At 37.0% G+C, this 16806-nt stretch overlaps 1 protein-coding gene across 6 annotated transcripts; it reads right to left on the bottom strand.

The window, feature by feature from the left end:
* Positions 1–1979: 1979 nt before the first annotated feature.
* Positions 1980–14166, bottom strand: LOC104219682 (methyl-CpG-binding domain-containing protein 2-like). Of its 6 annotated transcripts, XM_009770396.2 has the most exons (7): positions 13940–14163; positions 13038–13113; positions 12163–12247; positions 3550–4206; positions 3363–3416; positions 3143–3285; positions 1980–2488 (listed from the first exon to the last, which is right to left on the bottom strand). In XM_009770396.2, the coding sequence occupies exons 4-7, from the start codon at positions 4179–4181 to the stop codon at positions 2301–2303; spliced, it is 1017 nt and encodes a 338-aa protein (XP_009768698.1). In that variant the 5' UTR covers positions 4182–4206; positions 12163–12247; positions 13038–13113; positions 13940–14163; the 3' UTR covers positions 1980–2300. The 6 variants fall into 6 exon arrangements, with proteins under 6 accessions (XP_009768698.1, XP_009768723.1, XP_009768693.1 ...); XM_009770421.2 differs by lacking the exon at positions 12163–12247 and having other exon boundaries at positions 1980–2479; positions 13940–14166; XM_009770391.2 differs by lacking the exon at positions 12163–12247.
* Between the last annotated feature and the right edge of the window lie 2640 nt (positions 14167–16806).

Below are 16806 nucleotides of genomic sequence, written 5' to 3' on the forward strand. Positions count from 1 at the left end.
AATATACCCCTCTACTTTGATATATTGTTCACATTTACCCTCTGTTACATTATCGGATCAAATCTACCCTCACCGTTAGCAAATTTTTCAAATTTACCCTCTAACCTAACGGAAAGCCCCAAATCCCTTCTATTTACTGCAATTCTTCTTCACAAATCAGTCATCTCCTTCGTGTGATCCATCAGAGAAGAAAAAAGGTCCATATTATAAAAATGGGAGTGTGGAGTTACAACATAATTATTCCCCTTGTATTTGGTTATGCTCAAACCATAAAGGAAAGGCAGAATTGACAGTTTATGGGTATGTCTCCAACGGAATGAGGATGAGGGAAATACCGTATATAATTTGGAAGAGATTTATTTGATTCTTCAGGTGGTCGAAATGCATTCGCTTATGAAGTTGTTACTAATATTTGCTATTTTTTTATGGACTACACGCATAACAAGGACGTATGTATCCATGTAAATGCATTCCCTTTTGGATTTGGATTTAGCAGGTCATTTGATGCAAATTTTGCTTGTGCATGCACTTCTGCATGAAATTTGTGACATATGATTCTTTAGTATTGTCTGAGAAATCCTAAATTAAATAATCTGTTTACATTTATGTCCAGCTTCAGAACATCCTTTCAAAGGAATATTTACTAGTGTTCTCATGTCTGGAGGTGGCGAGTTTGTTAAGTCTTCCTGCTCTAAATAATCAAGTGGAACAAGAAATCAACTTGTCAAGGATATTTTCTTTTTTGGTAGAGCACACGTGGGGATAAGTAATTTGTGAGAAAAAATTGTAGTAAATAGGAGTTTGGGATTTTGCGTCCATTAGATTAGAGGGTAAATTTGAAAACTTTGCTAACGATGAAGGTAGATTTGACCTGATAGTATAACTGAGAATAAATGTGAACATTATATCAAAGTAGAGGGGTATATTTAGCCCTTTTCCCTATAATCAACGACACATGGTTGCAAAACTATATTAAAAATAGGGGGCATTTGCATCTATACCCGTTTTTTGTGCCACATTTTAACTTGTGCCCGCTTTGCAAAAAAAATTGCAAGCGTACCCGCTTTTTCGCATAACTTCAGCATACGGGGCTGAAGTAGCAAAGACAATCACGCAAAACTTCAGCATTCTAGTAGTCGGGCCTGAAGTTCAGCTCTAGAGCTGAAGTTTTTGTGTTGTAACGACCTATTAATATTCAGCTCTAGAGCTGAAGTTTTGTGTTGTAAATGGGAGACTTCAGTTATTCGAGGTGCTAGGATCGTCAAATATCATGCTTCGGAGAATCATATGGACGTCATTTAAGCAACATGTATTACATACAGTAAATCCTTGGATATTAGCTACCTTTGAGATCGAGGATTTAAGAACTGCAGAAACAGACTAAAAGATGACAGTTGGTTGGCATGACATTAACAAAGGGTTGGGAATACATAATCATAAAAGATGACTGTTGCAATGAGGAGTGCCTGCAAATCTCTTCTAGAATAGATTAGAGTTTTCTTGTGGCTTTATAATTCCATCCATGCTACTAAGTAGCTATGGCCTATGGGCCAGTGAAAACCTTGTACTCTTTGCTTTCATTATATTGGGGGGGGGGGGGAGGTTGTGATGGTGATGGAGAAGGAGGAGGAGAAAGGGAGCTGAAATTATTTAAGAAGTGATTACAAGTTAAAAGTTTTAAAAAGAAATGGGTATAGATTAAATGGGGCGCCCTATTTGGTCGCCCCGTGCAATTTCTACTAAAAATAGTATGATAATCTCGCAAACGGACCAACTTGCTCATAGTTTTCAATATTAGACTGTGTGTGCGCGTGTGGAGAGCGATCATGTCATTGTTTTTGTATCAAGACTTGGTTCTTTGTATTTGAACTTTTATGAAGTACAACAGTTAAGAGTAGACCACTGTAGGAGTGTTAAAAATGTTATGGGGCGTCAAACATAGTAGTATAAGACAACAGAAGATTCTAAACATCTTGACGTGAAAACACCATGAACAGCCAGTTAGTTATATTTAAGTTTTAACAATAAGCATTCGCTTTTAACAGAAGTAAATATTCAACTAAAACTCGTTCTTTACATTACCTAGTTCGTTCATATCTACAGTCTACACTCAACGGAAACAACAAAAGATATGACCATCAGGGAAGTTCATCAAAAAACACTGCTTGGTAAAAGCCATATTTCTAGTAACATTTCCGTACGTACAAGTCCATGTGCAGGTTGCTCAATGTCAGCTTACACAAAATGAACTCTCAGAGATTTCACCAGATCGTATACAAACAAAAGTAGACGAGACTCTTCTAACTTGACTTGCACGCTGCATCAGTGTTGCTCATTCGTTTAGATGGAGTCCGCTTCTTCTTGAGCGATTGGCTCACAGGTTCAAAAAGAGGGGCCCGGTAAATAGGTGCAGACAGCCCTGGCATACCAAGCCGTAAATCTGTACCGCCATCTGAACCAATCCATGATATGCGTTTCACTGCCATAGCTACAAATGCGCTTCAATCAGTGCCGAGTACAAAGTCTCATTCTTTTGTAGAAAACACTGCCTATTACAAGCTCCAGTAATAATTAGACTAAGGTGATGGGACAACCAGATGAATAACCGGTCAGGAGCAAAGATATAACATAGATCTTCATATCCAGCCGCCGTCTCAAGTTCACACAATTTAGAAACTTAATGGAATCACACCAATCAACATGAACCGATCTATGCTTATGAACTTAGAACTTCACAGTATAATTTCTCAATCCAAGAGGTGATTAGTTATAATAAACAGAGGGTAGTGAAGGAAAATCCATCAATCAAGTACTTATAGCCTAAGAGGGCTGAATGCTTAATGCACAAAAACCACAGTGATTCATTTATAACGTGTATGTTCAGATAGATTCATTATCCCTAGGACAAGCTTCCAGTTACTCCAGTCGGAACAGTTCATAACTTGAAAGTAATTCTTTCATTGTTCACCTATAGCAGTCTTAGAGGGGGAGAAAGAACCAAATAGCACCTGTTAACTTTATTTCCTCATTTTCCAGCATGAACTACATTCATGCAACTAGCTTTAATCCCAAATGCTAGAGTTTTTAACTTAAGCATGCTTAAAGAACCAAGTCTATGGAGGTGCAAAAGGTTGTGGCATACCAGGATCATCTTCATCATGTGCAAGTGCTGGACGATAAGGCCGCTTCCTAACATAGTTTTCCTGCAGAGGTCTTGGGATCTGAAATGAAAACCGGGACATACTTACACCTTCTGCTACATACTCCGGGTGTTCCTGCAAGTACCTGGGAAGAGAAAGCATTGAGCAAAAACCATGAGGAATATGTAAAGAGAATAGAGATTCAAGATTTAGTAATTTTACTTTTGAATTTCAATCATGGAACGAAGTCTTTTGCCCGATGGCGAAACATAATACCTGTAAAAATCATCATGACAAGAGAAATGTTAATTAGGCAGTGTTTGTCCTAGCTTAATAGGGAAGAATCATATACAACTTTTTAAGACCTACTAACGGCAAAAGGAGGAGGGAAGGAATGCAAGACACATACACATCAGCAAACCTGGTGCCTCCTTCACCTCGGATTCTTAAAAGACGTTCCCACCCAGGAGGGGGCTGAGCAATATTAGGCTTATCAATAGCCCAGAGCCTACTTCCATCTTGAGTAAGATCAGGTGGATCATCACATGATACTCCAGCACGCCACTCACGGGCTGTTTCACAATAGAAAGGCTGTTCCAAAATGTGTTCCCTTATCTTTTCATACTTCTCCTTTGAAGGTATGAGCCTCCATTTGAAGCAGTTTGCGCACTGCACGGTAAATGCCCCTACAGCTGGCAAAATTCTAGATGTATAATTCGGAAAGGAGTTTCGTCGAGGTTGAGAATCAAGAGGATCAGGGACGAGTTCAATTTCGCCAGCACCAACTGCAGCAGGATCGTAAAGCACTAACTGCTTTTGAGCATCTTCACCTTGGTTATCCTCATCGTCTGTGCTATGATCTTCTCGTTCTGGTGAAGAAGTAACATCTATAGGATTCTGATTAAAAGCAGGGTCTGCAGAATTTCTCAAATCTTTTGGCTCATACTTCATATTATCGCGGTGACTAGCAACTGAAGAACCATGAATATCATTATGATCCGTTTTTCCAAGGGTCGCAAGGTCCAGATGATCTCGCTCCATCTAACCAATTCTAAATTGAATAGAACTGTCCAAACAAAGCAAACATGATTTATTCGACAAGAGAACTCCTGGAACAGTGAACAACATAGGACAGAAAAAGAACACCTTTTATCCTATTTAACCAAAGGGCTAATTTATGTACTTTCTACAAAGACAGGAACCCCTGTTTGGATTGGTAAAATAAATGCTGAAAGGGAGTTCACACCAAGTCATCAAGAGCTGATATGAATTGATAATACAGAGCAATTATAAATCAAATTTGAAATGTCAGCCTAGTAGCAATTGAAACAATCTCCATACCCAAATGAGTCCATCTAGTACAAGGAACAAATTTATAAACAAGAAGATCCAGTTAAACATGTGCGGGGTCTCGACAAAAACACTTTCAAAGGAGAAAATATAATTTAACTCTATGGGGCACTCAAAGTACAGGAGTTCTTCTCTATGATGAAAGCAATGACTTAAAATCACCAAGAAAATGCAAGATAAAACTAATGAAAGACCAATAAAACTAAATATCATTAATAACAGGAAGTTCTACAAGAAGATAAATCAGAGTGACTGTCCAGATAAGGCTAGGAGAGGCCACAAACGAGATCCGTGGTAAGAAAAGTTAATTTTGAAACTGCTCAACTAAATGACTTTACAGGAGACTTGGCAACCATGAAAGGAAGTTGATGCTCTGGGGAATAAAATCATTCATAAAGCAGCAAAAGGTAAATAGTTTGAGCCACAACTTAGGCATACTATTTATACCCTGATGTGCCAGGTAACAGGTAAAGTCCGAAGGCTGTTCCCGTCCCTGTCGGGGGAGCCAGAACTTAGGAATACTATTTATATTGAACAAACAAGAAAGTTAGCATGAAATATTTCCAAACAAAACATTTCCCAAGTCATCAAGAGTGCAAATGAATCCATATAGCGGGCCACTTCACATTGAAAAATTGGTCTAACTACTTGATCATATTGGTGTACAGGAACCACCGGATACCAGGAACCACTTGACACTCGGGGAGAGTTTCCAAGAAAGTTTGTCTTAATCTTAAAAATGTCTGAAGCCACTGTTTTAGGAGATTCTTTGTTGGTCATAAATCTTAAGTTCTTAACCTGATAAGCTCGAAATCTAATTTCAACCAATTAATCTGAGTTCTGTTCACTAATCCTATACCATTGGTGTAAGCTTTATTTAGGGTCTGAACAGCAGACTAAAATAAACTCTTCTACAGTTTAGAGTGTAGTCTTCTTGATAAAGTAATGCATTTTTAATAATGGCATCCAGTGGAAACAAAATCAATACAAGAGTCTACGGTCAAGTTCTAATGAGATGCCACTCCCACAAGGTGGAATACCTATCAAGAATTTTTCCTTACGATAAAGTCAAAAACTAAGTTCAGTAAACAGAGCTTCCTAACAAGCCTTAGGTGGGATGCATTAGGAAACATAAGCACTTAAGGTGAAGTATGTCCCCAAGAGCACCATTAGCACTTGCCGCGAAGTCAAAATATTTTTTTGTTAAGGTACAGGTTACATACCTCGAAGTCAAAATTGCACATGTTTAATCTGTTATTATTATAAAAGTGGGAAGAATCTAAGTAAAATTTTGATAGACCAAAATGCCCCTATTTTACCTCTTAAAAAATTCTGACATTAATGTACAAAAGAAAGGAAAACAGTTTTCTAAAACTTATCATCAAATATTTCAAGTTCTAGAAAAATATTTTGTATTTGATAATAATGCGAAATAAATAAGAAATATTTCAACAGCTATCTATTAGCATGACACTTAAACTAAACTTCTAATCCATACAACTCATGTAATACAAATAAGACTCTTAATCTAGCCCACAATATAAAATTACAACAAATATAGTTCAATCACACTTGGGTCGGCTATATAAATCATGTTAATATATTTTTTATTGTGAGGATTTATAGTTCAAGCAAAAAATGTTTACAATATGTGGTCCAAAATTTAAAAATCATTTCAGCGAATTTGTGCAACGCACGAACGTAGGGACTAGTAGTCCAATAACGAAGTACCTTGGGATCAAGGAATTATGAAATATCCATAAGGTACTTTTTGCCAACATTTGGTTTCATGAAAAAGAAGTTTATGAATTCTACATCTCCTAAGAGGCACAAATTTTCTTTATTCTTGTTTAGTCTAGGTCAAGTTCAATATAATTGATTCACATGGAAAGTAAACCGAAGACAATCTTTAATATTAGTGGAAAAGGAAGGTGATACAAATATTTCTTTTTTTTGAAAAGGTAATATGTTTGTATTGATTATAAAAGTGATTACACCAGTGGTGAAAACCACCTAATAATTACATTGCAGGAACCCAGAAGAGAAGCCTAAAGTTCTATAGGATTCACAAATGGTCTAAAACATCAAAATCTCTTCTAAAGTTCTATAGGATTCACAAATGGTCTAAAACATCAAAAATATTCTCACACTCTTCTAGGAATTCCTGTTTACACCAAAAGTAAAAGAGCATTAAATAGCTCATCTTCAGTTTTTGTATTGAACTATGGTTGTCCTCAAAGCATCTTTGGTTCCTCTCTTTCCATATTGTCCACCGGATACAAGCTGGGACAATCTTCCATCTCTCCTTTTGGCCGGAATGTTCCCCATCTCTTTTCCAACTAGTTAGGACTTCCTTGATATTCCTAGGCATAACCCACTGGATCCCTCTCAGATTGATGAATATCTTCCATAGTTGATCAGTAACATTACAGTGTAAAAAAAGATGGCTGATTGTCTCCCCACGAGCTTCACACAGGTGACATCTGGACCCCAACTGATAACCTCTCTTGATAAGATTATCTTGTGTCAGGACTACTTCTCTTGCTAATAACCAAGTAAAACATGCAACTTTGCAGGGAATTCTTACTTTACAGATCATCTTCCATGGCCAACATCCAATCTGATTGTTAGACTGATTAAGAGCTTTGTATGCAGATCTGACAGTAAACTTATCTTCTTTTCTCCCATTCCAATGCATCTTATCCTCAGAATATGAAGTCCCTTTGAATTGTTCTAAGGTGCTATAAAATTGTAACATCCTTTGAATTTCCCAATCATTTAGGAGTCTTCTGAAGGTGAGATTCCATCCATGAACTGTCCACACTTCTCCCACATAAGAAACTTGCTGTTGATTCAGGTTGTAAATGTCTGAAAACAACTGCTTCAAAGTTCTTTGTCCGAGCCATATGTCTTCCCAGAAAGAGGTCTTCATACTGTTACCCACTTTAAGACTAGACTTAGTACAAAACTTTGGCCATTAATTTCTGACAGATCTCCACAGGCTAACCCCATAAGGAGTGCTCACTGGTTTGGTTGTCCAGCTGCATTCCTTCCCATACCTTACCTCAATTACATTCTTCCACAAAGATTGTTCTGTTGTAGCAAACCTCCATAGCTACTTCATCATCAAACTTTGATTTTGCAATTTCAGATTCCTGATCCCCATACCCCCTTCCTTTTTGCTTGTTGTGAGAACATCCTATCTGACTAAGTGAATCTTGTTATTCTCACTGGCTCCTTGCCATAAGAAGTTTCTTCTCAAGGCATCAAGTCTTTTTGCTACACTTGTAGGCATAGGAAATAGAGACATCATGTAAGTTGGCAAAGCATCTAGAACACTATTGATTAGTGTAAGTCTCCCTCCCAGTAATAGGTATTAACTCTTCCAGCTGACCAACTTCTTTTCACATTTCTCAATTACATCATTCCAGATCCCTTTTGATTTGCTTTTTGCTCCAAGAGGCATTCCCAGATGTACTGTTGGCAGAGTTCCTATAATCCCTCCCAGAATATTCACTAAGTTATGAATCTCCATTACTTCATTAACTGGATAAATGAAGCTCTTATTCCAGTTAATGTGTAATCCAGAAATAGCTTCAAAGAGTATGAAAATCACTCTCAGAAGGAGCACCTTATCTCTATTAGCATCACAAAAAACCAAAGTATCATCTGCATATAATAAATGGGAGATTTCCAGAGACTCTGGAACTCTATGGTTCACCCTGAAGCCCTTGATCTAGTTGTTAGCTTTTGCAGATTTAAACAGGTTGTTTAAACTTTCCATTGCTAGAATGAATAGGAAGGGGATATAGGGTCCCCCTGCCTCAAACCTCTCTGTGATGAAAAGAATCCAGCAGGCGACCCATTTATCAGAATTGAAAATTTCACAGTATTTATGCATGCCTTAATCCACTTGATCCATTTCTCATCAAAACCCATCTTCAGTAGGATTCCCAGTAGAAATTCCCAGTTCAGATGGTCATAAGCCTTTTCAATACCTAACTTACACAAAATGCCTGGATCTTTGCTCCTCATTTTGGCATCAACACACTCATTTGCAATCAGAATAGCATCCATGATTTGCCTACCTTTGATGAAGGCCATCTGTTGGGTATCCACCAGCTTTCCAATAACTTTTTTGAGCCTTTCTGCTAGGATCTTTGAATTATTTTGTAGAAACTTCCTATCAGACTAATAGGTCTGAAATCTTTTAATTCTTTGGCCCCGACTTTCTTTGGAATCAAAGCCACCAAGGTTGCATTAAAACTCTTTTCAAAGGTCCCACTTTCATGGAAATTTTGAACAGCAGCAATCACCTCCTCTAATCCTATCACTTCCCAGCATTGGATGTAGAAGGCCATTGTATATCCATCTGGGCCTGGGGCTTTGTCCCCTGCATAAGCTTTAACACACTATTGTATATCCATCTGGGCCTGGGGCTTTGTCCCCTGCACAAGCTTTAACACACTCCCATATTTCCTGTGGTTCAATAGGACTCGGCAACATTTGGTTATCTTCTGCATTAATGGTGGGGCAGCCCCTTAAGCTGCACTTTGGTCGCCAACTCTCAGAATATAGGTGTTGATAAAAGGCCACTATCTCTCTCTTAATATCTACAGGGTTCTCCACTGTTTCACCATTTACTTGTAACTTGTCAATGTTGTTGAATCTTTTGTGGGCATTGGCAGTTCTGTGGAAGAATTTTGTATTTTTGTCCCCTTCCTTCAACCATATTGCTCTAGACCTTTGCCTCCATGCTATCTCTTCCTTCCTAGCATTTTCTTCGAACTCTATCAATAAGGTTGCTTATTTGAGTTTCTCTTCTTCATTCAGTGACCTCACTTCTTCTGTCTCCTCCAATTCAGCTAGTTGGCCCAGAATACTCAGCTTCTGCGTTTTCAGGTTGCCTTGAGCTGATTTGCTCCATTCTTTGAGCTTCCCTTTTAGAGCTTTCAATTTGAAAGCTAGGACAAAATTTGGACTGCCTTCACATGAGAAACACTCCCACCATTCTTTGATTCTCTTGTTGAAACCTTCAGTCAGCAACCACCAATTTTCAAACTTGAAATAGGACTTAACTGGTTCCCAGTTCCCACTCTGCAAAAGCAATGGGGAATGATCTAATGTGACTCTGTGTAGAATAGATTGATCAATTTTTCTGAATCCTTCATCCCATTCTTCAGAAACTAGGAATCTATCCAGTCTAGCAGCAACATTGTGATCAACCCTTTTTCTCCAAGTGAACCTCCAACCCATTAACTGTAAGTCTACCAGCCCCATATCATTGATGAATTCTGCAAACTCAGCCATTGACCTGTTGAAATTACTACAGTTCTTTTTCTCTGATGGATATCTAACAATATTGAAATCCCCGCATACCACCCAAGGTCCATTGAATAGGCCCCTAGCAACCCCTACCTCCCACCATACTTCTTTCTCTTTCCCCTCTATCATTAGGAGCATAAATGCTAGAGAGGTGCCAAACAAAGTCTTGTGATCTTCCACTGAATTTGATTGTAATAGAAAACATCCCCACACTACTTATTTCCCCTTCCCATACCCTACTATCCCACATAATTAGAATGCCCCCTCTAGTCCCACTAGCTTCTAATTGAGCGTACTCCACCCATCTACTAGCCCATAAATCTCTGACAATCTCCCTTATTTCCCCTTTTACTTTTGTCTCTTGAAAGTAGTAAATTTCTGCCTTCCAACTACCCATCATATTTTTTATCAACTCCCTCTTTCTATATCTATTTAGCCCCCTAACATTCCAAGAAACTATTTTGATCATCATTTAGTATCTATGGCCATGTATCCCCCCTGCTCCTTGTTCCATTACTTTTGAAATTGCTCCCTATATCTAAATTCCTAACTTCTTTGCTTAGCTTCTTTTTTGGTGTGACTGTCTTCATAATCGATGAGGTCGATTCCATTGCATTTCTCCTTTTGCCGTCAATTTTCATAAATAATTGAAAAGCTTCCTGCTCACAACCTTTAAACTCTACCCCAAATTCCTTACTCAATCTGATAATGTTTTGATGCGCCCAGATTGGTGCATTAAATTCAGCATCATCCTCTTCTTCACTGATTAAGGAATTTAGAGGGAGAACTTCAATGGTCCACTCCCCCAAATCGTTTACCTCCCCAATTTGCATGTAATTATTTTCCTGTGATTCTGTTGCATGTTGATTCTGTTGCATGTTGATTCTCTGAATTGCTGATCTCCATGATTGTTGCAGTGATTGAATTGGTCGATCTCTCTGTCTCTTCAGACTCTTTCTGAGGGTGTAAAGAGTCTCCTCGAATTCTGTCTCTGAATTCAAGTTGGTCCGCCCCTTCGTTATTTCCTTTTACTGTTTTGATGGCCTGGACTTCAATTAAAAGGGGGTCATTAAATGTTTCTTTATGGGCTGAAGGTATTAGATCCTTGTAACATAACTTGAAAGAAAAATTAGCCTGGCTTGGGCCCAATTTAAAATTGGGGCCCATATTCTCTTTTACAAATCTAGGCCCAATCGCACGTGAGCCTGGCACATGTGCCAACTGATTAGGGCTTTTAAATTCCAGCTGAGGACCCACGTGACTGTCCTGGAAAGCCGCCGACAATACACTCTTTCCAAGGTGGATTCCACTATAAACCAACGGGTAACTATTTCTTTCATTACCCATCAGACAACTACCTCTTTCTTCTTCCTCCCCCAAAGGAACCTCCACTATAGTCGTCGGCAGTTCGCACCACACTGGAATTTTGTACAGCAGATTGTCACTTTCTATTGCTATCTCTCTAGGAACCTTGCTTCCATCTCCCCTCACTTTAATCCTTGCCCAGCGCAGGTGATTTTTAAGCATTGTTTCCTCCTCTGTTTCTATCCATCCCCCACAATAATCTCCTATAATTTTGAACACTTTTTCCGACCAGAGATTTACCGGTAGACCCAAAAGCCTGATCCACAACCAGTCCCGCCTTACCTCCTCCGGCTAGCATCCAGTGGTAGGACTCCACCAGCCTAACCAAACTTTAAATTTCTAATAGTACCATTCGTCATTAAGAACATGCTCTGCTTCCTTCCTTGATGGAAATTCAAAAAAGAATTGGGAGTCGTTCTTCTCGTGGACATTAACATTGATGGTAGATTTCCAACTGGAGCTTGGCCATCTTTTGATGTCGTTCAAAGATGGTGCTTCCTTCATAGGGGTCAGAACTCTGCCTACAATGCATCGACTCAAGATATCTTTTTCCGTTATCTCTGTTCCACCTGGGATTGTGATCTTGGCATTGTTGATTTTGATAGGGGATCCTTTTGTTCCTTCTGATTGCCACCTACTTGTATTGATTGCTTCCTTGAAAGAGGACTCCAGACGAGGGATGTTTTCCGGCTGACTCTTTTTTTCTTTATCATGCTCATTTATGAGCCTAAGAATTTTCTGGGCTATAGCACTCCACCTAGCATTTAATGCAATTTCTGGTGTAATTATAACAGATCTATTATCGCCCTGTACTGCAATGAAACTGATGTACCTACCATACTCATTATATTTAAGGCTGCAATAATATTCTGTGTAATGGTCTTTCATAGACCATCTTCTTATTGTCTTGCTATGTTCCTTTGAAGCCACATTAAACACACATGTGACCCATTTCATAACTTTAATGCTAACTGTTGCAGACCTCATTAATTTTCTACTGCGCTCGACCCATTCGAACCAAACTTCTGATCTCGTTCTGTTTTTTGTGATATCGAAAGATTTGAAACCTGCATTGTAATAAATCCTGTTATTATCCATATTATTATGGTAAGGCTTGTGGAGAGTGGAGAAGAAAGGATGGGGGAATCCGGTGGGTATTACACCGGAAAATACTACCCTGCCAACCTAGGAAGTAGGAAAGAGAGTTTTCTCGGGGAATGGGAGCATTTTCAGTTAAATGCTAGTTCTAAATGCATGAAACATTTTCTAGACTCTTTTTTTCTTTATCAGGCTCATTTATGAGCTCGATTACAATGGCTTTACGGGTCTTAGGTTCAACACCCATGCAAGACAAGGTTTCAATGTGCTAGCTTAGATATTTAAGGTTCTCGTTTCTCTTCTTTTTTTGTACCCTTTGCTTAAGAATACTAATACACAACTCCTACTTTTGTCAACACAATAAAAAAGTGACTATTATAGACGTAAAGTTGGATAAGACACATAAATAAGTTGCACCCAGGCGGAGGAAATAGGTCAACCATGTTAAACTGGCCTAAACATGTGCGAAGCTAGGGTCATATGAATCTAGCTACTTGAAAATATGTCGCTCTTACAACAAAACTAGGAGAGAGGATAAAATCAATAATTCTATATATAACTAGGTCACATTTTGTGCATCAACTAATCAAGGTGAGAAATTATTGTGGTTGTATAATACCAATAGTTCTATATCCACTTGATCCATTTTGGTGCATGCAACTGAAGTAGGTGAAATTTTGTTGGTTCAACAACTAGTTCAGATGGCTACCAATGGAATAATGGGTTTCACCATAGATTAAGAGCAGAATAACTACATACCACTGTATCTGCCAATCTGATTTTATCAGTACTAGTGAATGCCATCACAGTGCTTGCACGCGCAATAACCAAGCACCTTAAATAAAAGCACAAGAACAACAACTATATCTCAGTCGAAAACTGGTTCTGGTCGGTTATATAAATCCACGACATAAAAATAAAAATAAGAAACCAATCCAAGTGACTGCAAAATCAAGATCCCATTAATAACCGCCTACTTCTTTTGAACCCTAAATTGTAAAGAAAACCTAATTCTCCACGCGCGAATTGCATACGTGCATTCAAAATACAAACATTTTTCCAAATATAAAGAAAATGGCTGAATCACAAGGAAAGTGGAAAGAAAAAGAGATAAGGTAAAACCATTTCGATAAATACCATAAAAAAAGACAAGCAAACTAAAGCATTGGCAAAAAAAGTGCAGGCGATAGAATCTAAAAATAATCGAACTTTAGAACTTAAGATTTATCAGCAACTTCCGAATAATCAGCATCTTCTTTTCAGAAACTACATACACTACAACAAAATGTCACAAAATCAAGACGGATAACCAAAAAAAGAAGTGCCCCAAATCAGTAAATTCAATTTTTTTTTATGACAGTAGTATACGGGCGCGCATGTTGATTATTCCACTGGATATCTACTACCTCCCACCGGCACAAATACTGGGTAACTCTGCTCACCAAAGCTTAGGCGGGTCCAAAAAAATTACCTAGTGTTTTCTCCTGAGATTTTAACTCAATTATTTTTCCAAAACCCCATTTCTTTCAATAAAAATTTTACTAGAGGAAAAGCGCACAAGTGCACAGATGACACAGATTGAAATCCATAAACACAAACTGAATATATCACAAAACATGCATATGCATAAATCATAAAGCAGAGGATAACAGGAATTATACCAAGTGAGAAAAACAAAGGGAGAGGGGATCTAAGCCAGAAACAACCAAGAATCAACGGTTGGCTAAATTAGAAGAAAGTATAGGTAGCTGAATATATGTATGTATATGCACGCATCTACATACAGATTACAGACTGCAATTCTTTGCTTCTCCTAGGGAAGTGAGAGGCAGAGGCAGAGATAGAAGAGAAGAACTAAGGCAAAGACTGAATTTAATATTGGATTTTTTCGCTCGGCTGTCATTAGTGTCATAAAATTTTATTGCTATACTAAGGGTCTGTTTGGGCAATGTAACACCTTGATCGTTTGCCATAATGTAATTACCGTGCAAATTTTATTATCATATTTGGTTAGACAAATATAATTACATCGTTATAAATTGATAAATAATGTCATAAATAATTGATATCTTCCAAATAAATAATATTGTTACTTAAATTAATTAATTAATAAAATCTTAATAACAAATTTAATAGTTTTACCAACTCATGCGAATATAAGAAAATTAACTATGAGTTTAGAAAGTATACTCTATAATAAATATTTATACTAGTAATCAGGAAATAAAACTAGTAATGTACAAAGTAAGCAAACTTTAGTGTGTGAAAAATATATGTATATATAAAAAAATATTAAAGTTTTAATTTATTTTTTTAAATGATCGGTATAACTTTAGAAAGTACTTCTCTATAATAAAATTTATACTAATGAGTAAAAAAAAAAGTTCTAAGTATTAAGCAAAATAGAAACACTACTTATTAATCTATCTACAACACAATTTGTATAACAACTAATTATTATAAAGCTAGTAATAATAATGATATTTTCAAATTATTATAATCATCAATCAAAATTTATCCAAAAAAATAATATTTCAACAAATATTGAAAGGGGGGAAATAAATAATCAAAATATAAAAGTATTTTTTTTGACAAAAAAAAATATAAAAGTTTAAAAAGGAAGAAGAAATATAAGGACTTGTAAAGTACTCGTATCTGAAAAGCAACACCAAAGTGACTTGACGTTGAAAAGAAAAAAATTTGGGAAGCGGAAAGAAATGAAAGAGAAAAAGTAATAAAAGAAAAAAAATTAAAAAGTTATCTAGCAATTACAATTACAATTACCAATTCTCACATTCCTCTTGAAAATGGGCGAGTTTAATTACTCTCTCTCAATTACACCCAATTCTATGCTGACTAGTTAATACTTGATCAGACAAACATGTCAAATTATGTAATTATACCCAATTATATCCAAATTCAATGACAAGGTGACTTTCCAAAAATGTCCTAAAAGAGAAAGAATAAATAAATGTTTGTTGTAAATTATAGTATTTTGTTCACTACTCCCACTATTTTTTTTTCTCATGATGTAGTTAACTCTCCGCTATTTCTTATCATTATAGTTATAACTCTTCATAACCTCCTCTCGATTCATTCTCATAATCTGAATGGTAAATGACACGAACATGATACCCCTTGGTATTCCTCAATGTAACCATATAAATAAAGGTATTAAGAATCATGTTATACACATTTGAAAAGCAAGTGTGCTTATTATCAACATGTAAAATGCCATTTGTGAGACTCAAATAATAAGGTTAAGAGTCATGCAATTAAGATAATTGGTCTTGATAATTATAATGAGTTTATATCTCAAGCTTTTACTGATTATTGTATATCTACTGGAATAACAATTCAACACCCGATTACTCATGTTCATACTCAAAATAGTCTAGCAGAATTGTTGATTAAACGCCTCCAATTAATAGCTAAATCATTTTTAATGAGGACAAAACCTTTTCTTTTAGTGTGGAGGTATGCTAATTTGCATGTAGCAACATTTGTGCGCATAAGGTCAGCTAGATATCATGAAGTCTCCCATTATAGTTGGCTTTTGGTCATGAGCCAATTACTTTCCGTCTTAGAGTTTTTGGATGTGATGTATATGTTCCAGTTGCTCCACCATAATGTATAAAGATGTGTTCCCGAAGAAGGTTGAAAATATATGTTGGTTATTCATCGGAGCCAACCCTGCACTACTACAAAGTAGCGAGAGTGGTCGAAGCAGCTTTTACCCGAGAAGGCCGGGATCGATTTCCACAGGGAGCTAGAAATGAGAATTGAATTTCTATCTAAGTTAGAGATGCGTAATTGCTCTTAATTGCACTTCTAATCATAGTTGGTCTTTTGATTACTTCTAATATTATGCTAATAAGATGTTAAATTAAGCTAAGAGTGAAATACTTGAGGGTTGTCTAAATAGTTAAGAAGACACTAGGGAAGTGACTTTCTCCTAGGTGGATACTTGACGGGTTCTCTAGGCTAAGGCTAGGTTGTCATGTTGGGGATTACGATATAACCAATGCACTGAACTTCTCACTCTATACCTCTGGGTAGTTTGAGTGATTTTGTCCTAATTGACTTTCTCAAGACCAATTGGGTATGATAATTTGTGCAAGCAATTTAGGTTCAAGTCGGGTATTACTATCTCTAGGTTTAACCTTTTAATTGGGGCTATCAATCTCTTGAATACGCCCAAATTCCTTATTGGACTAATTTTCCTAGACTCAAGTTCTCTTTCTCAAGAAGAACCCAAGTCAAATAGGCACAAATTTGCAACCACTAATTCAACATTGAAACCATAAATTAGTCCAAATATCAAACACGCATAAACATTCAAGCCTTAAAACACAAGACCCATCAAATACCCACACTACGGTTGAACCACAACCCTAGCTAATGGGTCTAGATACTCATGATAATAGAAGACAACAAAGAAATAGATGAAGAAAAACCCATAATATTTAATTACAAGCTAATGCTTGAAGATTCAATGATAAAACTACTCTAAAATTACTCAAAATGG

The sequence above is a fragment of the Nicotiana sylvestris genome, chromosome 5 (genome assembly GCF_000393655.2).
Source record: "Nicotiana sylvestris chromosome 5, ASM39365v2, whole genome shotgun sequence".
Lineage (NCBI taxonomy): Eukaryota > Viridiplantae > Streptophyta > Magnoliopsida > Solanales > Solanaceae > Nicotiana > Nicotiana sylvestris.